General features: G+C 38.9%; 1 protein-coding gene across 1 annotated transcript in view; it reads left to right on the top strand.

Moving 5' to 3' along the window:
• The window catches only part of LOC114478088 (small conductance calcium-activated potassium channel protein 2), a 76,574-nt gene extending 60,472 nt beyond the window's left edge, over positions 1 to 16,102 (top strand). The window contains 3 exon segments of the mRNA XM_074783831.1: positions 9,116 to 9,243; positions 10,890 to 10,959; positions 12,599 to 16,102. Of these exon segments, the coding sequence (XP_074639932.1) occupies positions 9,116 to 9,243; positions 10,890 to 10,959; positions 12,599 to 13,036 (636 nt within the window). The 3' untranslated portion in view covers positions 13,037 to 16,102.
• Positions 16,103 to 24,901: the final 8,799 nt, after the last annotated feature.

Genomic DNA, 24,901 nt, shown 5'->3' with positions numbered 1-24,901 from the left:
AGTATCTGTGGCTGATAAAGTGTTGGGTGTGGGAATTGTCTTTGTGAAAACTTATTTAGAGCAGCAGAAAAAAAGAAATGAGAATAAGCAGAACGTGGTCAAATTAAGATAGGCACAAAAATAATGATTTTCTGATCATTTTGATATCAAACAATAAGCAGTTTGTATACCCCTACAACATTTAGAATTACAATTAAATACTCAGTCAGACTTAAACTTTGTTTTCGCTTGGCATGTTTTCGTGTTAGCTTGCTTGAATAGTGTTATTTACATAATCAACTAGCAGTACCATCGTTAAGTTTATTATTATCATTTTCGTCTCTTAACTTGGTGTTGGAGAGTTTGTGACTTCCCATTAGCCAAAAACTTGCTTCTGATTCTATGCAAGTCCTGCATTATCGCAGAAAAAAATAAAATTGATATTGCATTATACGGGCCTGCATTTCCCAACCCAGCGCCATTGTTGTGGGCAGCAGAAATGAGTTTAGCCTCTGTTTACAGCCAAAAGAACACAATATGATAGTTTTGTGTTAGGTTAATGGTTCACTAATCGCCGTGATAGTCCAGTTAAACGTGGATTATTTGGTAAGGGAAGTCGACAAGTCAGATCTGTAACTTTGGGATAAGGATTGGCTCTCAGGGCTCGGTCGGTCGGGCTAGAGTGCAAAGCGGGGCTGGGCTCGCGCTGCGGCTAGAGGAGCAGCCGCCGCTGGAGACCCGGTGCTTGGCCTGCCTCGCCGCGTCGGTGGCGCTCCCCCCCACTCCCTGCCCTCGCCACCGTTGTCGGGCCCCTTTGCCTAGGACAGAGCGGACAGGTGACCCGGAGACTCTCTATGCGCGCCGGGCCTTTCTCGCGGATCTCCCCAGCTGCGGTGCTTGCCTGAGTCCCCCGTCTGCCGCGCCGACTCCCGGCGAAGGGGGCCAACGACGGCGACGAGGCATACACAATAAAAAGACAAGAGAGACTGGCCCGACTGACAGTTGATTTTTGCGACAGTCCTGCAGCGCTTGTGGCAACTAGGGGCACTTGACGTGAAAGTTACAGGTCTAGCGCCCCTAGTGGCCAAAAGTTACAGTGTGCCTTTAAGGTTAACAATTTTGTAACCCATTGGTTAATAATAAATGGGTTTGTCTTTCTAATACCTGCTGTTGTTGGCTACTGTTCTCTGTTTGAGCAATATCACTAGATTAGGCATTTTATAACATTCCACACTACAAAAAATAAATTTGTATGAAGTTTGTATGAACCGTGCTAATATTGTATTGGATCGATATTGGTATCAGCCAACACTCAAGGCTGCAATATGATATCGTGTCGTATCAGGACAGCACTACTTTTTTGTGAGTTGCTGGGTTTCCTCCACAGTGTACAGACATAATAGGAAGAAATTGTGGGCCCACACTGTATATTATCCAAAGAACAAAACGAACATGTGGACCAAGATGTAGCCTGATGCCCTGGACCAAAATGAATGTAAAGAGGATAATTGGGTGGCTATTTAATACAGCAGTGCAGTTCAATTGGTGCTGATTCTTGCAACAAAAAGGATTTCTTTGTTTTTTTATTCTGATTTGCTCAAATTGGTTTTCAGCTGTTATAGTTTGCATCAAGAGGGCTCATTTCCAGTCCTGGAGAGCCCCTAGAGCCCCATTTGTAGACACTTTGTCCAAAGTTTGAGAAAATTCTGATTAGGTTCCAAAGGCTTTAATTGGTGACTACGGTGTTTCTAGGTCTTCATTATAAAAATGACTGATTCTGAAGTAGTTGACATTTTACTAGCCCCTAAAGAAAAAAGATCATGTCATACATTTAAAAGTAAATGCCATTTCCATGAACGGAAATTAGAATTTTAACAAAGCCGCTCATCAAGCAAGCGAGGTGTTTTATTTAACAGTATGCAACGTGCTGCTTGGTGACATTTCTTTCCAAAGGTCTGGGGTTTATGCAGTGGTAATTGTCTCCTGCCCTCTATCACTGAGAAGCCAGTGATTGCATCTGCTCTATGCATATTGATATACATGCATGGACCTTTCTCTCCCATAATTGTGTTACAAGACAACCAGTTACAGCTTTATGATAAATAATACAATAATATGAATGATGAATACTCCATGCTGCAAAGATTGTATGTGCGAACTCACACAAGTAGACAGAAAAGCACACATGCTGGCTTTCTACCTCTGTGAGATGCTGTCTCAGTCCCTTTGAAGGATTAACAAGAATGTCAATTAAATGCCAAAGAGGGAGGCTCTTAATATTAGCAAAGTCATTCTGTTCTGAGTATTGGCTGTTGTTGTCCACTAAAATTACAGCAAATATAGCAAGATTACTGCAATAGTTTTAGGATGCAAATATACCAAATGGCTGTTCTTAAAACTATTTTTATTTGTTCCGTCTGACATATATCTTTAAAAGAATTCTCTTTGTATCCTTTGAGCACTTCTTGCTTTTCATTTTGATGTTAAACCTTTAAACAACCTCCTCCTGTGGCAGATACTTTAAAGATTTGTGATACAAATTGGGTTCAGAGGATCTAATGCACCTAACAGGGAGGATGTTGTGCTTTAAAGCCATTATTTAAAGTTCAATGCACAGGGTTCATTTTCATGCAGTGCTCAGTGAAGTAAAATCCTCTTCTTTGATAAGATTAACACAGAGGGAAATGAAATAACGCAAGCAACCATCCTGAAACCCTTGAGTCAACTATGCTCAGATGTGAAGAGTCAAGCTGGACCTCAGGATGTGAATTTTTTGTGTCGATTTATAGAAGCAGACTTTTAAAAGCTGGTGTAGTCTGCAGCCGGTGGCAGCGTTTTGACACAGCATTGACAGTATTTTTTAAACCACCGCTAGATTTCTATTTCGGTCGACCAGACGTTTTCCAAACTAAAGAATCCTGGCTAACTCCATCTAAAAGGACATTGTGATTATATATGAATAAAAGTCAATGATACAGTCAATCAAATTGTCTTCACAGGTAAAAGCCACAAAGTGCTTTACACAAATTTCAGTATCATTTCGTCTAAAGAGTTAACAGTACCAAATAACGTGGGAGACAAGAACGGAAGTTAAACCCCATAAATACAAGTGTTTATGGAATGATTGGGGGGTCTTTCATCTCCCCCTACTTTCCTCCCTCTGACCCAGTGGCAAGACGTACTGCTTTATGGCAGCCCAATGCAAACACACTGTCGTCGCGGAAACAGGAACACAACCGCTCGCAACCCAGCGCTCCGTCAGGCAGCACACACACAAATATCCATCCATCTATCTATCCATCCATCCATCCATCTTCAGATCCGCTTTGTCAGCACACAAACAAACACATCACACACACTTCCACACTCCCTTCCGTATTACTCCCACATCATTCATTTATTTTACTTGTCTCTCTTCCTCATACTGTTCACATGATCACATGGGACTATATGTGTGATAAGTGTCACTGTTGTATTAGGATTTTTCAGTGATTGGTTGCTACTGTCTTGGGAGTGCAAAGGTGCGCATGTAGCTGTGGGGTGGGACAGGCAGCAGGGGGTGCAGAGTTTTCATGACCTTTAGGGGGAGCGCTAAACGCAAGTTACTTAGTTCTTAGTTCTTCAAGTACTTAAGGAAGGTAATCAGGTGGATGGGAGGCACCTGTGACAGCACAGGAGGGAGATAAACACATCCTGCACGGGCACACAGACCAGACAGGAGGTGCCAAACCTAAGGAATGACCAACCCTACACAGACACAGGAAGAACCCCAAACAACCTACATACAGTGCCAATAAACAAGTAGAACTAAAACAGGACACAACAAGAGGTTATTGTTGACCCAAACATGTGTCTTGCCAAGAAATTTTATATAAAAAATAAAGTCGGACAACTTGCAAAAAGACGTTCAGTCAGTAGAGTCACGTCATCTTCCCGTTGATGGCACTATACCCTCAATTACATGCTGCCCATTGAAGCATATATAACCGATCATGTGAATCTGCTGACGTGTTTTTCAGAGCTTTTAGCTCAGGCTACTTGAATCCTGATGCAAAGTTATAGAAGCCTTTCTATGAAATTGTCCTCTACATATTCATGTGTTTAACCGTTATTTGATTCAGAGCACTTTTTGAAGTCCTGTTGGCACTGGACAGGCAGTAGGTGCTGCTACGTTTTTATGTTTACACCTTAAGCCAAATGGGAGAAATTTAACCTGAAAAGACTTCTACTAAGTTAGCTTCCACAGCAAGGATCTGAGGTTAAAGGGTTTTTTAACTTGGTAAATCTGTGAGTAAAGACTAACTAAACCCAAGGTTTTGGCTGACGTGTCTAGGCTGGAAATTTAAAAATACCTTGATTATGGGCTTGGCTCATGGAGCAGTTAAGACACGCCCAGTCTATACTATAAAATCTCCAAAGAATAACCTATGCTATGCTAACTACCTACTAAATACTCACTTTAGCTCTCTGTCGTAATTCTCTCAGTCCAACCTACTCGATACAGATTGAAGAACTTGCAGGTGCTAGTTTTTATAGGAGGGGTGGGGCCAACAGTGATATGAGATACCGCCAAAATGCAAAATTCAATTGTAACAGCCAGGTTCAACCCAGAGAGGGCAGTCACTCTTAAATTTTGACAACAAAATATGTGAAATTGATATAAAATGTCAATAGTTGGACAAGAGTCAATATACTGTACTACTATTACTTCATATATAATTACCATATATTGGGATTTTGAGGTTTAGTTACTCTTTAAAATGTACAATACTAAAATAAATAAATTGCGTGATTCAGTTATAAATGTAAATGTAGCACAAATTAATTTGATTTAATTTCATCTTTATTACCTTTCTTGTGTACCCAAAGTGTGTCCATCAGTTGTCTCTGACGCTGTGAAGTTTTGTGTGTGTGTGTGTGTGTGTGTGTGTGTGTGTGTGTGTGTGTGTGTGTGTGTGTGTGTGTGTGTGTGTGTGTGTGTGTGTGTGTGTGTGTGTGTGTGTGTGTGTGTGTGTGTGTGTGTGTGTGTGTGTACGTGTGTGAGTGTGTGTATGTGTAGGGCTCTTTTCTCCTCCTTCTTGCTGTGGCTCTGAGGGGAAGGTCAGAGCAGGTGAAGCCACATACTGTATCGCGGTGTCACACTAACAAGGTCGTTTTCAAGGAAACGTTTTTTTTTTTTTTTTATTGCATATATGCACATTATGTACACAGGTCAGAAAATCTGTCAAAAGAAAATGAAAAGAAAATTCAAGCAAAGTTTTCACCCCCATGTCAACTTACTTATTAATCTTTCACTAGTAATTATTTATTGATAGAAATGTAACAATGTCATCGACAACCTAACATGCTGAGATGTGAAAACCTCCCTGCTCTAACAGACTTTACACATATACCTACCATAAGGTTTGCAATGTAGGAGAGCAGCCAGAACAAATCTTTGACCCAAACCAACCATATGGCTCTAACATGCTTGCCCAAGTGCAGCCATATGGTGGAGCAATGACTGCGGCTGCTGGCATTTGATTTATTTTGTAAGTGTATTCTTAGCAGCTCGTGATCAGGCTTTTATGTTTGTTTGAAGAGTGATTTGATCTTTACACCAAATTGTCTTTTGATTTGCCGTAGAAGTGAGACATAGTGTCACAGTAACCTGTGTCCGTTATGTTGTGAATGAAATCTGAAACAGGGTTTTGAGATGTCTGTATACCCGTTTGTGTGTGTGTGTGTTTTTTTTTCTTAAAAGAGTAACGTGGCTGTCACTTTAAATATCTGGCAGTGCTGCAATGCAAATTTAAACAAGGATGTCATAACATTGAGTTGGGTTTGCGACGCTGGTTCAAGATTTTTGCAGTTCTGTCAGTGCTGTCTTATAACATCGAGAGAAATATTTTTACTTCACTTTCATCATGCGAGTTAATAAAAAATCATTGCAGTTGGGTTTTTTTTTTTTTCATTTATACACGTTTCAATGTTAACAACCCGAATTAGTGCGTGAAATGTTAGACTTTAAATATACGCCCTTTGGATCGAATGCTAACATGAAGAATTAGCATTATGACAGAGACATTATATGTTATCTATATAGTATTTAAAATGAGCTCATTGTGCTTTGACTTCTCCTGTGTCACTGAAAACACATCTACAAGTACCAAGGCCCACTTAATTTTCTTCTGTAGCCAACAGTGTGTGCACATCTGCATGTGCGTGTGTGTGAATGAGCAGTCCTTGACTGCGGTGGATGGATGCTGATTAGCCAAGCTGCCACACTCTTTTGTGCTCCTCAGACGGCCATATAATTGTTCTTTGTTCAGTGCTCACTGTGTCTCTTTGAAGTTTCTCGTTCAATTCATGTCCTCACAGAATCTCTCCTTCTTCCATTGTTTCCCCCCACCACCACTTTCCATGGGGTGTCAGACCCCTGTGCTGCAGGGATAGAGCAACCCACAGAGATTCATAATACATGAAACATACAGGAGCCAATATTGATATTGATTCATGCAAAAGGAAAACCTGGTCAGGGATCAGTTTTCTCATTGACCTGTAAGTGACGCTGACATTTAGGATCAGCACTTTAATAAATCACTGTATTCTCTCATTCACATTGCCCAGAGGAAATGCAGCAGAAGCCTATGTCTATGTCTGACCAGTGGAATAAGAAAAATAATCATGCACTGGCTTTTTAGAAGAGCGCACCATCACGGAAAGCCATTTCTCTGTGGCCCCTCTCATGCTCAAATGAGTAATGAATTTGACAGCTATTTTAAGAGCAGAGACTCAGCAGTGATTGTTTCTTTGGGCTGTCATAATTAAACAGAAGATCTCTGTTTAAAATGATCTAGAATGGCACTGTGCTCAATTACTTCACCCAGTCAGAGCAATGTTGCCTATAAAAAAATGAGCAAAGTGAAATGAAGCTGGTGTAGGAGACTGCAGTTACTTCTCACCAGAGGTGTAAAGAGTACTGATATATCCTACTCAAGTAGAAGTACTGTTACTTGATTGAAATTGTACTTAAGTACAAGTGAAAAGTAGCTCAATTAAATAATAAAGTAAAAGTTACTAGTTACTTTCACCCCCCACATATATTTTTGGTAATACATTTTGCTAAGGTTCCCTTGCATACAGTAAACATCTCTTGTAATCTTGCACAAATGAAACTGAATTTATTTTCCACAAAGGCATCTGTATAAAATAAAAGATTTGACAAAATGTAAAAAAAAAAATTAAATAAAATAACACCAATAAATTCAATTCAAAACTAGAATTGCAAGCATTTGCGAAAGGGGGCCAAGCCTTCCCGCGTGACTCGGCCCCCAGGTTTTGTGGAGCCCGTGGAAGTACGTCACAAAGAATGATGGGCTTGTGGCGAGCATCAGGACACAGGCCAACGTGCCATTTGCAGTGAACACATGGATATAAAATTTATGAAGATGTGATTTAGGATGTGAAAGTTACTGGCCAAAATGCAGTTGCACCCATTATATCTCCCCCTAGTGGCTCACTGTTTGGTATGGGTGGTCTGTATGTACCCTCACAGCCCTCAACATAATACTTCAGCTGAAATAAATGTTTGATATTTATGTTGTAATAAGCCACGCCCACTTTGACCAATCGTGAATACCTTCGAGATATTGCCTCAGGAGCGACCCAAGTTCTTACCCACTAAATTTGGTAAAAATCAAAACCTTAGGCAGAAATGGGCGTGGCCTTGCCCAGGTGATGCACTGCTATTCAGGGAATCTGTGGATATGAAGATTTTGAATGTGCGACATACGGTGTGGGAGTTATAGGCCTAAACAAGGCCAAAACTTGTTGACCTTGATTATAGCGCCACCTGCCAGCGGATATATGTGAGTTTTTGCATCCAAGGTAAGCTGGGGGGTCTGGAAACGGCACCTCCCTCCCTTGCACGGTTTAGTCTGTAGCACCACTTTTACCAACGGAACATTAAAAGGTAACTATAATAATAATAATCGGAACGAATACAATAGGGTTCCTAGCACTGCTGGTCCTAGGAACGGCATATTCTTACATACGCGGTCCCCAGGCCCCGCGGGCTTGGCCCCCTAATAAAGAAAATTCTCAGGCTCTAAGTATAGCTACATTTATTAACTCTAAAACAGTGCCATGCCAAATGTGCCATGTGGGTAACAACGGAAAAGATACAAATTAAATTTTTGTGTAGTTTCACAATGTCTGTTAATCATTTTAAAACAAAAATAATAATTTACTCAGTAACGGTTGGGTGTAGAAATGAAACACATTACTTTACTTCTTTTAAAACGTACTTAAAGCTTCTATCCGGAGTTTCTGAGAAACATCTTCATGTCCCGCCCTAAACAGCCTCACTTCCTCCCACTGCCTCTCCCAATCTATCAGAAACCACGCCTCTACTTTTCTGCACACGCATTGCGGAACATAACAAGGTTGCATCGGGTCGCATTGATATAGGTCTATGGGTCAGGTAAGAGCCAAAATCATATTTACCTGTTTGCTGTTGTGACGCGCAGCCTTGTTTCCGTGCACAGTTCCACATTCACTTTGATTGACAGTCTCAAAAACAGGAAGTCGAAGCCTATTGGCTTGGCGCACTCGGCGATCGTTTCCATTTGTATAGGACGAAGGCCGGACTTATATACAGTACATTAATGTATATGAATGACCACCGGCAGTATACCATAGTAAAAGACTAGTTAGGTATTTTTTCGCATTTCAAAAGAATGATACATAAACATAGATTTCACAGAAACTCCCGATATCAGCTTTAAGTTCATCAGTGAAATTACTGATTTTGAAATATACTCAAAAAAGTACAAGTACCCATAAAAGCAACTCAATTACAGTAACATGAGTATTTGTAATCCATTAGTTTCACCTTTTCTTCTTCTCACTGTAGGACTCATAAAGGAGAGAACTGTTTGTTTGCTCATGATGAGTTTTATTGCCAAGGATGTCAGTAAGAAAATAAAGAGCGACAGAGGTTGATTATTCAATTTATGCTCTGGCAAACAGGGATCAATAGATAAGAGATTAAAACAGATAAACCTGTTGCTTGTTCCAGTTGCCAACGGCTACCTGTTGCTAACGGTGCACGTGTGTGTGTGCGCATGTGTGTGTGCTCATTGTCTGTGAGCAGATAAAGAACGCAGCGGCCAACGTGCTGAGGGAGACGTGGCTCATCTACAAACACACCAAGTTGATGAAAAAGATTGACCACTCCAGAGTCCGCAAACACCAGCGGAAGTTCCTGCAGGCCATACACCAGTAAGACCACGTGCACCAGCACATGCACGCACCTGTGACGTGTGCTACGGAGATATTCAAAGACTTTAAAATCAGCTGTGTAGTCTTTTGAGCCAAGGCTGATATTCAGATTTACAGGCACACAATGATTCATCATCTATACGTAAGGCCAAGTTCACTCCAGGCAAATGCAGTTGTGGGACTAAATAATCAGTGCGCAATTAGTCACTCCGATCATTACATCATCATCATCATCCCAAGGAAAGAACGATGGGGATGATAAAGTATATTAAAAAATCAGATCCACTTAGCTCCTCATCCCCCCACTGCATTGTTTACTCATCCTGGAATAGCCCGACGCTCTCTCTCTGCTTCTCTTGTTAAAGTCTTATTGGGATAAATCTAAGCGTCTCTAAATGAGGTGTCTCTTTAATGTTTCGGCTTTCTTTCATCTTCCACAGTTCACTCCAGACTGCAGAGAATGAGCAAGTGGCTTCAAAAGGAAAAGTCAAGTGACCTAAGACAGTTTTAATTGTGACACAACGATGCTAATCCTCATCCATGAATGAGATGTTCTGTCAACAAGGGGCTTTAAGGGGAAGCAAAGCACTGGTACACGTTGGGCCTCAGACGTGCTAATGGGAAAATGAGATTCAGGCTTTATTTCACTGGCAGCATGAGCCTACAGTGGTTTGTTTATGAAAACTACCCCTGAAACTTTGGATTATTTGATTCATCAATATAAAGTTTGATGTTTAATCTTGAGTTATCAACTCGAAACAACCAGATTACAATATTTACAGTATATCTAAGCTTATTCACCAACACTTACAAGCCACTTATTCCACCTTTACACATAAATATGGAGGATTTCAGTCCTACCAGTTTTGTTTTGTTGTATCGTCGTCATTCACAACTAGTAAAACTGTAGCAACAGAAGATAGATAGATATTTTTTTCACAATTTACAGACAATACCACTGCACAGGAATTAAGCTTTCTGATTGTAGTCGGAGGGCTGCATAACTATTGTGTCAGATACAAGTCCTAACTCTCATAGAATCAAAAATAATTATTATAAATTTAATAATAAATGTTTTGGATAGATAAAATTTTGCAACCATTTGCAGAGGAGAACTGGGTGGCCCTGATGATGTCTTGCATCAGATTAGACACAGTGGTTGCAAAGCACTGATAAAACAGGCCAAGAGTGTGAGAATTTCATCATGTGCATTAGTGCTGGGTGCTAAAGAAATGTGTTTAGGTGCTTAATATATTGCCCATTTACCAATATCACAGTACGTTACAGTGTTTAATGCATTGCACAGGTTTGTAAAGTCCTAGATTAGGATTTATCTGTGCTACATTTCTATTCTTTTGTGTTCAGTTTGAAACAACTACAGTATAACATATGTTGGAATATTTTGATCTCTGTATGATATTTATCACATTTAAAGTTAAAACTTCATGACTAAATCGTTGTTTTAGAACACTGTGTGTACTTTAAATTGTACATTAAAACCCAAAGAGGCTAATAAAAAAAGTAAATGTGACCCACTTTATAACATTCATGACCCATTGAAGAATTATGGAAGAATTTTCTGAATAGACCGGGGTCACAACTCATCTTTCTTTGTGTATCTTTCGTGTGTCTGTGTGTATTTGCAGATTACGCAGTGTGAAAATGGAGCAGAGAAAGCTTAGTGATCAGGCCAATACACTAGTGGACCTCTCAAAGGTGAGACACGCACACTTAACACACACACACACACACACACACACACTGCTCTTCTTTTATGCACACAGATCGGTCACTTATGGCTTAGCCTCCCAAAATACAGCATCACACTCGGTTTCTATGCTGACCTACCCGTTTCTGTGGCTTTGCGTCTCCTAGCAACCAGAACAAGTGTTAAAACAGGGATGACTGAGTGAGAGAGCGAGGAGGAAATGAGAGGAGGGAGGGAAGTGCTCATGTTTTTCTGTTACTGTGTGGGTGTTTGAGTGAGAATGTGACTGCACAAACGTGTGTGTGCATGCGTGTGTGTGTGTGTGTGTGTGTGTGCGTTTGCGTGTGAGACTGTGAAAAAGACAGACACTCGTAGAGGAGAGTGAGTGAGACTAGGGTAAGAGCAGAGCATGTGTCCAAAGAGCATGAATGCTTGTGTGTGTTTAAGGGCTTGTTTTCAAAGAGCAATGGCTTTTGTACAAAATATTTTGTACAATTCCATTTCAATGACTCCATCTCAACTACCCACTTGTGCGTTTACCATGGTTACAGAGAGCAGGATGAGCAGAGCAGAAACACACTGCCATCTTACGTCACCTCTGTTTCCTCAGACTGGTGAAGCCTTGGCCCCTCTTTCATCCAACTTTAACTTTCACCCCTTTCAACCACTTTTCTTGTCTCTTTCTTCCCTCTGCTAACTCGCTGTTTACTTGAACTATGAGGCCATACGCTTTGTTTGTCAGAGGTGAAAGTAATGGACTAACAAACACTCACATTACTGTACTTAAGTTGCTTTTATGGGTACTTCAGTAGTATATTTCAAATCAGTCATTTTACTTGTACTTAAGTATGTTTTAAAAGAAGTAAAATAGTTTCTTACGTTTCTACACCAAATCGTGACTGAGTACATTATTATTTTTGTATTAAAATGATCAATGGACATTGTGAAACTACAAAAAATGAAATGATCAGACAACAATCAAATGCATCACATCATAGCTGACCAATCAGATTAAATGTAATGCATGGTGCCAAAACAGCATTGAATGCTTGATATTTTCTCAGTTTTAGAGTTCATAAATGCATCTAAACATAGAGCCTGATTATTTTTTTTACTGTTTTTTTTTTTTTTTTTTTTTTTGAATTGAATTCATTGGTGTTACTTGATTTAGAAAAAAATTCTACATTTTGACAAACCTTTTGTTTTATACAGAGGCCTTTGTGGAAAATAATTTAAGTTTCAATTGTGCAAGATTTCGTCTCTTCCTTTTTAGGTTTATCCATGCGATGTTTACTGTATGCAAGGAACTGCGGCAAGATTTATTACCAAAAATAAACATGGGGTGAAAGTAACTAGTGACTTTTTCTTTGAGAACTATTTAATTGAGTTACTTTTTACTTGTACTTCTGTATTTTAATGTATAACTTACTTGTACTTGTACTTGAGTACAATTTAAATCAAGTAACAGTACTTCTACTTGAGTAGGATCTATCAGTCCTCTTTACACCTCTGTTCTTTATAGTGTCATCTTGTTTGTTGCAGCTTGCAGTAAACCACCCATCTAAACCCGTTATCTCAATTCGCATCTTTACAAAAAACTTTTTTTCTCTGCAGTTCTCATCTGTTCTCTCTACTCTCTAACCATAGATGCAGAGCGTCATGTACGAGCTCATGTCAGAGCTTAACGACCGCAGCGAGGACTTGGAGCGTCAGATGCTCTCCTTAGAACAACGAGTGGAGCAGCTCACTGCAGGCTTCAATGCTCTGCCTGCGCACCTTTCTGCCACCCTGAGCGCCCAGCATGCCGCCCTGGTTCAACTGCTCCGTGAGAGGGATTGCAGGGATGGTCGAGGGGGGGGTGGAGATGGGGATGCAGGTGGAGGAGCGGTGGTCCCACTGTCCCCTGCTGTTTCTTTAACCTCTGCAACAGTAACACTTTCTCCAGTTCAGGTTGCAAATCCCGCACAACCCTTTCCCCAGGTTTCTACTTTGGCCTTGGAGTCTCCTTTATCACCCCCTCCCCAGAGCTCCGATGGGAGTCAAGAGGCAAGTCCCCCTGCTAACACCTGCACCTCTAGCTGCTGAGGACAGCTCGGAGGATTCGGGCAGAGAGGACAAATGTGGAAAGGAAACAGGAAGAGGAGGACAATGCTAGTCCACTCACTTTAAACTGAGGAGAAAAACGAGCGAGGATGTGCGGTTATCCTCTGAAGCGAACACCTCATGAGAGAATGATAAAGACGGGACTACGAGGAGGAATAATGGGATTAAGATGGAGAGCCAGAATGAGTGATGAGGCATGCTTGTGGCTTTGGGACTCTTTTTTTTTTTTGAAGGAGGAAGTAGAAGAAAAATGGAGACAAAACCCAGACTCTAAAAGGTGTGAGGGGGAGGAAGGATGACAGGAGGGTGAGAAATGGAGGAAGAGAGAATTAGGAGGCGAAAGGAGAGAGGAGGAGAAGAGGAATAATTATATACTGTATAAATGGAATCCACTCCAATTACTTGAGAAGGCCTTCTATTCTCTTTATCTCTCTCTTTTCTCTTTCTATCTTTCTCTCCTTCTTCTCCTGTCCAATCCCTCACTCCCTTCATCAGGAATTAATGACCATGACTTTTTATCCTTATGATGTATTTTCTATCTGAATGCTAATTGTTTGTTAACAAGCATCCCTTTAACAGAAGGTTCGTTCAATACGACCGTCATTGAAAAACTAGTGGCATGCACCGCGCGCACACAAACACACACATGCACACACACACACTGATTGTGCCGACACATCATCCATGCAATACAAATTAACTCAGCACAAACATGAACACATGAACCAACGCAGACCCTATTAATACAACAGAATTACTGCACTAGTCTACTAGTTAATAATGAAGCCTATACTGCCAATCACTTGATGCACTGTCCTCCTCCATCGAGCACTGCCGGGCAATGTGGACGCACTGTAAAAAAAAAAAAAAAATTTCATCCTAACAAACTTCACTTTTAGTGGGTGTGAGCTAATGCTGTAGTTTAGAGGTAGAGTGTGTAGTCGTGACATTTTGAAGGCTCTGTTGGAGGACTTGTTATTGTTCACTGAACTACACGAAATACAAATCAAGCTGAAGTAAGTCGATATGATACAAAGGGACAGGAGACATCCACGTTTCTACTTGTGATTGGGAAGACCGTAGAAGACGGTTACACAACCTCATCCAATTATTGAAAAAAATATTAAAAAAATAATGAATTCACTGAAACAGGTCATGCACTGAAGTAGGTCTAGTTTACACTTTATTACAGGTTTTTCAAATAACCTCGGGAGAAAATGGAGAGGTATTAGTTATAGTAAATACATTAATTTGTTAAAGCAGTGCTGACGCATTTCTACTGATGGTCGAGTGCAAGCAACAGACTGTCTCAGTTAGGCAGCCCCACGAACTGTTCCATTATTTTCCAATATGGTTTTACGTTTACGTTAAATAAATAATTAAATAAATGCACTACTACATCAGCATATTTTGAAAGTGTACTACTTACTTTCCCACCAGCCCAAATAATCCTCTTTAAATGGACTAGAGTTAGTTTGCTTTGTTTCTTGATGGCAAATTGTGAAAGAGTCCTCAAACACTCATGGAGACCAAAAACGTGGTCCCAGATACAGCGACTCATCATGTGTGTTCCCACTAAAGCTGCTCTCATAGTGTCTCGCTTTGCACTGTCATTTTTCTCATCTACTGAAGAGCTGCTCACTGAAATATTTCTGGTAACTTCTGATGTAAAAGAGAGCGATTCCATTTCTTGGCACACTTTATATTGAGAAGAGTGAGGATTTTTTTTTGGCTCAGTGCAACAGAGCACCTCACTGCATCAGAAGGCACCACAGCATACAGGGAAGCCTCCAGGTCTACTTTATTATGATGAAAATGTATTACTTTATCAGTGCTTGTTGCAGAGAATATTAATGTAAATGACGTCGTTCAGGCAGTGCAGGGAAATAGCAAACCAAACCAAATCAAAATGTCTTATATCCTATTTAATCAAACAAGATCCAGGATTTACCTGGTGGCAGAGCACTCCAGAGTAAATTAATTCTAATATACTGACATGTACAACCACTAGACCTAACCACTATTGATTATTTCATTTAAAAAATGCCTAAAACTGTTCATCTGTCTTTATCTTGCTGAAAGAAATTGAGTTAATTATATTCTGCTGACTGATATTGTTTTGCGTTGGCAAGGTATATCTTTTTTTTTTCTCAGTCTGTCCTGGCCTTTCACAAGGGAAAGAAAACGTTCCTCGCTCTCATTCTTTGTGAAGTCTGTGGTCCTGAAGCAGCTCACTGTTACCATGAATGTATTCTATGTTGGGAAACACACTCTTAACAACTTGTTCAATTTCTTTAAACTGCCACGCATATACACAGGAACAGACACCAACACCAGAATAGACACAAATATACACACCTCAACAACCAAAGTGCTCTCTTCTTAAATGGACTTAAATAAGAGGCGGGGGAAAGCTGCTGTCACAGGGGACAAATGATAGCAGGAGGCATCTCGGTAATCTTTGGGTATAACTGTGAAAATCTGGGCGTGGACTTGTTACACTTGCTGGAATGATCCAAAACACATGAAGGTGGTGGACACAAAAAAAATTAACTCAAGGGAACACTAATAAACCTTAAAAAAGGATTAATGGCCATGAAGGAACAGCTGCTCGTGAAATGATTTGAACATAAAATTAAAAGCTTAGATGTAAAAGGCAGCATAATGAAGTGATGGGAGAAGAGACAAGCCTAACCTTGATATCAGAGACAATATCGGAATCTAATAGTGACACGCTGTGGCCGGAATACTGAATTACATACGCTTGGAATATTGTACAGTATGCTGTTAACAAAATCTAGCTTTGTATTGCTTAGACTTTTCTACCAATATGATTAAATGCAGTTATAGCTGATATCTTATATTATTGAGCTATAGTATTCCTCTCATTTGTCATGAAATCTATTATGTATGTATTATCAATACGTTAAATAATTATTCACAAGGAAAGGGCCGTTTGAGGTGGAAATTATTTTGTAATTTTATTTTATCAAAGAGAATTAATAAAGTATATATCTATAAGTACAATAATAAAGCTTACTTTCTTGATGTTTTGTCTTGTCTCTTTTTAATAAACAGACTCATTTAAAAAGTTTTAATTCGTGAAAATGTGAGTTACCACATTAATAATTTCCTTATTTTCTTTGGACACCCTACATTGCATATTTATAGTGTCAACACCAAAACTATTTTTTTAGATTCAGCTTTTTTTATAGATGTGATCAGTCACTAAACCTTTACTGTCAAATCTTATGGCATAAGTCAACAAAATGTATGAAAACATACACGAACAACAGAATAATAAGATAATAAGACTTGGATGAATAATGCAAGGAAGGAAAGTGATAGAAAACACCTTAAATGCCTGAAAACGACCCTTGCAATTAAAGCACGTTGTACGCAAAGTAGTTTTATTGTTGTGTTTCTGGTCAAATATTAACACCAGTGTGGCACTCTATTGACTCTGACTCAGAAAAGCTGAACTCTCTCATAAGTGTATCACTTTTTACACTGCTACAGGATTGTGCTGTGAACAGATGATAAGATAACCACTAATGTTAAAGAAAATGGAACGGGTTGCTCACTGTGCTATTGTGATAAGGAGAGTGAGATTCAGGTGCTAGAAATTGGAAGAAATTGATGTTTTGGCAGGTAAGAGGACCTAGAGGCAGAGAGCGAAGGAGCAAATAAGGCAAAATGCTGGATCTTTGCTAGAACCAGGCCATCATTTCTTTGTGAAAACCCAAATAAACAAAGTACAAAACAAGGCAGGAACTGGGAAAACTGGAGAGGGAGAAGCGCCACGGGACGGGAGCCAAGACACAACACGACAATGAACCTCACCATTTAGCTGAGTGTCCACTTAGCTAAATAATAAGGGAAGATTGATTAGGAATGGGCCACACCTGAGTGCTAAACAGGAGGGAGCTAATCACTCACAACCCAAACACTGACATGGAAGGTGGTGGAGACACGAGCAGGAAGATTTAACACAAGAACTAAATAAACTAAGACGTACTGAAAAGGAATCCGCAAATGGTAAAAACAAACATTTTCTGCCATTATTTTTCTTATTTTATTTTTTACCTTGTCTACACATGCTGTCGAAAGTCAACACTATATGTAGTGCAATCTTTTCGCGGCAGTAATGCATGTTTTATCATTGCAATTAAATAAATTTATTTATTTTTTGCCGTTATTGATTAGCATCCGGCTGCTTTTCCTGCAATCATTCCCGCTATCAATTGTAAAATGAAGTTATGTCATTTAAATTCTCTCTTATACATTTCGTAACAATTGAATTAAGGTAACGTGGTGATTGTTTATTCATTTTACCATAGTCTGTAAATCTAATGAGAAGACGTTTGGAGACTAGACTTCTTATTGACTTTGTAGTCAATAAGTAGCACTAGCATACTGTAGCTTTTTATAGCATTATTATTTATCGTGTGTGTGTGTGCGTGTGTGTGTGCGTGTCAATGTCATGTTAATGTCATTATCATGTCACAATCATAACATAATAAAAAAACAAAATTTAAAAAATGGACTGCAATTTTTACTGCGGAATGTTTTTCTTTTGAAGTCATTCTCAAACGTTGCCAAGGGAAATCTGATGAAAAGTGCACTCTGTGTTCTCACAGGCTGGGAAATTGCGTCCCAATACAAAGAACCTTGCACGCTGCCATGAGGGAAATCACAATGGGTACATTTGAAACACACAAGGTTAAGCTTTGATATACAGCCATTAATAAAGTGAAATTGTGTTCTTCTGTGGACTGCCAAGCCATTTAACTGATCTCTAATTTTGCTCATGTCAAATTTGTGTAGATGTGTGTCTTTGCTTGTGTAAATTCCTTGTAAAGGAAATGTGTAGGGTCAGTGTGTCTCTATGAGTTTACTCTTTTCTTAAAATATCCAACAACAAAACAGAGAAGGACGATCTAAATAGAATTACACTTGTGTGCCAAATGGTATTTACTATAGCAGAAATAACTCAAAATTAGAAGTGTTTTCATGACATTAATGTTTAGCAAAAAATATTGAGTCCATTTCAGTTTAATTGAGATTAAGTTTAACTGATGAACTGTAGAAAAGCCGGCAAGTGTCGATTTATTTGTAACAAATACAATGTGCACTTGAGCATGAAGCACTGACGCTCTCCTTTTGACAGGCCAGGGAAATAATTGTTATATTTCATAGAGCCAACCGGATGTTTATCCCAGAGTGAAAATTAAACAGAATAATAAGAGGTATGAAAGCCAGGGTGCCCACAGCAGTGCTTTGCCCGGGGCACAGCACACATCCAGATGTGATGTGCTTGTTATCTGTGTTGTTTACTGGCTGGCTCTTTTTCACCGAAGGCTTTCATCATCTCTAACAGGCAGAGTGACTTTTTATGATTGTGTTCTATAATTTTATGGTTAGGCATTGTGCAAAGTATGTATTATTACACTGACTTCTTTCGTATAATCATCTACCCTTTCAGAATTTGATATCAAAGCTGAGGAGATACAGAAATACAGCAAAGCAAATGTCAATAATGCTCCACCCAGAGATATGCAAAATCTATATTTTCAGTGGCGTTTGATTGTACAGAAATAATTTTTATTTGTTATTATTGGTATTACTGTAATCGATCGCTTTTGCTCTTCTGGAGCTTGACAGTGACGATGTTGCCGTGGTGATAATGATCGGTAAATATCAAGCAATTAATTGAATTAGATGTGAAGCTAGAGGGAGAGTTGTGTGCTACAGTATGTCTTTATATAACTTTCTTACGGTCCCTGTCAGTCACTGTCTGTCCTTTAGAAACCTCTGGATTTCACTTGCAACATGTGTCCCAGAGTTTCTGAAAAGCATACGTGAATGCAAAACAGCCAGACTCATTTCTCAGTGTCACTAAAGGTGGCTTTCTTAGGTGTATGTGAGTGTGTGAGTGTGTGTGTGTGTCAGCATCAGTATTTTGCAGAAGCAGCTTATCATCATCATTTACCCACACACTCCAGCCCCTGCACTGACTCTCATTTTCATACACAGACTAAACAACTGGAATTACTTCATTGTAATTTGCTGTCAGTCAAAATTACCAGTTTTTAGGCCGAGCAACCAGACTCAAAATGCCATTCACTTTGTTGTTGTTGTACTCTAGTTAAAATTGCTACTCCTCTGTTATTTGTTAACAAATTGGGCTGAAATTTGGTAGCTATAATCTATGGATGTGTCAACGCTCGGAGCCCAATTTTTGATTTGGGGCCCCAAAAGAAAAAAAAAAATACGACGGTTGGTGGTAAAGATTCATTGGCACATACCAAAAAATGGGTCCCATTCATACCTGTCAAGTTTTGGATTTGAAAATAAGGGAAATTTTCTGGCGCCCACTACGAGCCAACCCACCCGCCCAACCAAGCTACAGTATCCCTTATATTTTAAGATAGGTGTACAAGAAATCTGAAATATCCTCTTATCACCTACTCACTAAATACAATTATGTGATTAGAATCTGGTAGGTCGCCCTTGATTAACACTGAAATGCTGTGAACATTCCTACTAGGGCTGGGCATATCTCAATATATTTTCTCAAAATGGTAACATATGATATAAATCTAGTTAATTTTATCAAATAAAGTCTGACCAGAAAGACAATTCTGGGTTAAATTTGCTGAAGCAAAATGCCACACAGGGACATTTATTAACAAATAGCTGCACAACATGTGCACTCAGAAATCCATCTAACTGAGCTTTACATGTTGTTTTGAGAAGTAAAAGCAGCAACTCCTAAAACTAGTATTTTGATACATAATAAGCTATAATATATACATATATATATATATATATAGATATATGAAACAATATAGTTTTCTATATCACCAAAATAGAAAACTCGATACATCTTTAATCTCTATATATCGCCCAGCCCTAATTCCTAAATTATAAAACAGCCTAAATAAAAACATAAATGTGTAGGTATATGAAGCACATGTTTATTTAATATACTTACAGTTCATATACAAGTCAACACATTGCATATTTACTGTTAATTTCACATTTCTTGTCTTTAAGTTAGACATTAACATTTTATTTTCTTATAATTTCTCATGGTCACTCATGTGGTTCTCTGTTATTCACTAATGACTTATTAGACACATTTATTACAGACTTTAATCCTTTAACACTTTATAAAGCATTGTATATTTGTGGAGCTTGTGATTGGCTGATTGTTATGGTGACTTACGTTGTGCCTTCCACTGTGGGAGACGTTAAAATCTCAGTTATTAATCTAACAGAATGTGTAACTGTGTCGCATCCTGATGCTCTTTAGGAAGATAAACTCTCTGTCACATTTCACAACGTATTTACACCAGTTCTTTGTTTTTTTTCGCTGAAACGTCTTCATTCATCATCTCTCTTCTGAGTTGTTTCTGGGTTTGTTGCCGCTGTCAGCACTAATCTCACGATAACTGTCACTCAGGTCATTTCAGGTGGAAGTTCTCGCGAGGCTAGTGACGGTGTTCAGTTTAGTGAGGCATCTTTTAATTATTAATACATTAAAATACGGATATTTACGGGAAAATACTAATACGGGAAGATTGCGGGAAAGAGGGGCAAAATACGAGAGTTTCCCGGCCAAAACAGGATACTTGACAGGTATGGGCCCATTACCCCGTACGTGTCGCGGGGGTGCCATTTCCGGTAATTTCCAAATTTATGGGAACATAGTCGTGTGATATATCTTTTTAAAGGTAATTCAACATAGATTACGATTATGCCTCGCACAATTCGATTAGGGGCCACCCCCCCTTTTTTATGGCAGATTCCATTACAGTCATTTTCTCATTTATTTGTGAGTCAATTATTGCGACAGTTGGTGGCATCGAATCATTGACACATTATAACATATGAATGGGGCCCATGACTCCAAATGTGCCATGTTGAATCGGGCTGTAATTTGACATGGATATTCTATGAGCGGATGTCAAGAGCCTATCGGAGACCTTTTTCGAAGAGGGGGGGACCTTTTTTTGAAATGGGGTCCGGGGGCCCACCCCCCTTTTCCGGTAATTACTAAATTTATCGGAACATAGTCGTGTGATATATCGTTTCAAAGGTAATTCAACGTAGATTACGATTTTACCTCGAACTGAGTCATTTGACTGAATTCTTGGGAACGTGGTACGTGCTATTTGGCGCGGAGACGTTCGGTGGGCCCGGCCGTAGTTCATCCGAACTTGTTGTATTATGAAGTCCATTAGAGATGACTAGATCGCTGAGTTCTGAAACACATTAAAAGATCTTCTAAGTGATGTCTAAATTATTAATGAGTGCTTTTGTAGGTATAACATATCAGGATCGTGCAGGCTTTTAACTGCTTATCTGATCTATTTAAGTTAGTGGCTTCCGGGACAGTCAAAAACATAACACACCATCTGCAATGTATCTGTTTTGCTCATTTATTAAATCTATAAATGTTTAATGTGTTTCTTTATGCCAACGGTGAAGAAAACAGAAATGTTCAGAAGCAGAATTTCACACAATAATAAGAGCTGTACCTACAGTATACACGTATTCATAGCATGTATCTAAATTACTTGTTTCTGATATGATAAGGGGAAAACAGGTTGTTGGAAATAATCAGTTTTCACTTTTGTTTCACTGTGATGGATGAAAAACAGATATATTTTGGAAAAAGAATAAAAGTCGTCTGTGTGGGATCTTGCTGGTGGTGAATTAGGTGTTTGCGTAGGTAGAAACAATGGACCAAGGACCTAGGCCGTGGTATTGTACCTTGGTCCCCACAGTGCCAGACCACTACAATAATGGCTCCATGGCAACGCTGACTGCCCACACTTTTCCTAATCTGCGTGTTACAGAGGACATATCTGTGTGAGACTTTTCATGTAAAGGAGCAGAAGGTTGTTGATTGACCTATTTTACAGGCTGTTCATGTGAATCAGGATGAAGGCAGAGACATTGGGCATCTTAATGATACCACAGGGGACTTGATAGGACTTTCATTGACATAATTGGGCTACCTGCGGCGCCTTTCACACATTTATTGCATTTTCATTTCCATGCCATTTTGAATATCTCTTTGCTTTTCTTTTTTGCTCTTTGTAATGTCACGCCTCATTGTATTTTAGCCATTCATTCATGCTGTTGCTTCTCTGGATGAGAACTGGCTGAAGATGAAGAAGAAGTCGAAAAACAGTCAGTCCATCAAAGCTGAACGTACTGAATGATCATAGGCAATTATGTGGTGCAATTTTTCATTTTTTCTTTGATTAATCAGTGTTATTGTTGTTACTATATATAAACAACTAAAGAACATAATGATGGAATGAATTTGTGAACAAAAACAGTATTTAGTGCAGTGGTTCCCAAGCTTTTTTGGTTCATGACCTTATTTTGATATCAACAAGACATTTTTTTCTGGCATTAGTTTTCGATCATGTTTGAGCTCAGATATTTATTTTTACTCCATTCCAACTAGATTTATATTTCACAAAGTGAAAGTATGGAAATACAGCTTTTTAAGATTGTGTTGTTTTAATTGATAAAAATAAAAATAAAAATTCAAAAATCTATTTTAATTTTTAAAAATTTTCAGGCGACCCCAAGGTTGAAAAATAGATTTATTTCTATATATTTTTATCCTTTACAGTCATCTCACACCAGGTGTGGGACAAAGACTGACTACTTTTCCACTCTCTCTCTCTCTACCTCAAGTACCCCCTGCGGTGCTCCTATGTACCCCTAGGGGTACACGTACCCCCATTTGAGATGGCCTGGGGTACGCAATGTCACTACAGGGGGTACTTGAGAGAGAAAGAGAGTGGAAAATTACCAAAAGAAAGCATTGAAAATATGGGATTTTCTAATGTTTATTTTTAGTTTCAAAATGATAATCATACTAAATATTATCAGCAACTCAAAAAAATGAGAACAAAAACACTCAAAATCAGAGAAAAAGACACTGAATAATAATAAGAACAAACAACAAGAACACATGCACTAAGAGAGAAAAATACTTACCATTACCAGCAACTCAAAACAACAACAAAGACACACTAAATCATTGAAAAATACACAAGATTACTACAAAATACACAAAAATAACAGAGAAACATACAAAACAATGAAAGAAACAACCATACGACTCAAAAACACACACACTGAAAGAGAATAATGTAAATAATACCAACAAAACACAACAAAAACACACAAAATAAGAAAAAAAAAATATTGAATAATAAAAACATCCGACAAACAACAACAAAATGCAAAAAAAATACACAAAAAAACACTCAAAATGATGATAGTAATGATCTTAGAATACGAACTGAAAATATATAGGTCAGTCTTGGTTTCACACCAGGTGGGAGATGACCATAAATGATAAAAAAAAAACTATAGAAATACATCTCAGGAGGCACGAAATACTTTTTGATTTACTTATTTACAAAAATGTACTCATTCATTCTATCATTATGCTCTAAAGGTATTTTTAACAGAATTCTGAGCAAAATGTTCTATAAAGGGGGTACTTGGATTCAAAAGTCAGAGAAAGGGGATACTTCAGCCAAAAAAAGTTACAACAACCCCATCCATAGCAAATATACTTAAACTAGCCATTTCAACCCTGAAAAGAGGTAATTAGGCACAGAAAGAGGGATGGATGTGGAGATAACCTGTATCAAATGGGAATTTGACCCTCCCTGTATCTGTCTTCTCCTTCTCCCCAAATTTCACTCCCAATTACTGCCCCCACCCCAATTTAATATCCTCTGATTCTTCTTTGCCACCACCTGCTGTGGATGCCAGCCCATTACCAACCTCTTATCACACTTACACACACACACACACACACACACTGATGTTCTGTGCATGACAGAACACGTATGTCCATTTACATTTCATAATTTAAACTCCTCGCTGCTGCTGCTGCTTCTTCTATCTATGCTTTAACGCCCCCTCTTCAGCTACAAGCTTGACAACTGATGTCGGTTTCCATAGCAACTGTATCAGTCTAAATTTGTGGAGAGTTCCCTCTCACTTAGCAGAGAGAATACCGAGCGAGGGGACACACACACACACACACACACACACACACACACACACAAAACCCACATTACAGGCTTCCATGCTTGGAATGTCTCTGTTTTACTGATGTTGATGGGGAGAATCCCACAAGGCAAGGCACTAGTAGTACAGTACTGATGCTGGTAAGACCTATTGTAGCTCTAATGCACTCAATATGATTTTATAGAGATTATATGTATTATTGATCAGGCTGTATGTTTCTCACATTTTGGTCGCTGCATCATGTATTCCATTAGTCAGGATGACTTGCTAATTATGTCAAACGAGGAAATTAGTGCAGCAGACCAGGCTGTTTGTGGCTGAAACATATGTTGGTATGGCTGTCTGTGCTGCATTTTAGCTTTCTCACCATCCACAAGAATGTAGGTCAGACAGACTGTAGAATGAGGTGTTCTCTGATGCCTGCTTTAAAAGAGTCTTACCTTTAATAAGGATGCATAGAAACTGACAGTCACAACCTTTGTCATAGTACTATATATTCTCCTAGATTTTGTAGTATTTTAAGTATTCCGTGTCTACATTTGAAGAGTTTTGTATAAGACAGGGATTCTCAACTGGTCCCACCCTAGGACTCACATTTTGCCACGGTCATTTTCTTTTAGGATTCTACCAACTAAATTTAGTTTTTCAAAAATAGCTGTTGAAAACACATACATAATCTTTTTTAAAACATAAATCTTTCTTTTTTCCTATGCAGCATGCATTCCACAGCATGCCTTTCAAAATAAAAGTTTATTTAAAAGACAAGTC

This window comes from Gouania willdenowi, chromosome 16 (assembly GCF_900634775.1).
Source record: "Gouania willdenowi chromosome 16, fGouWil2.1, whole genome shotgun sequence".
NCBI lineage: Eukaryota > Metazoa > Chordata > Actinopteri > Blenniiformes > Gobiesocidae > Gouania > Gouania willdenowi.
The sequence above is the reverse complement of the archived record's forward strand: the minus strand, read 5'-3'. Positions and strand labels throughout refer to the sequence as shown.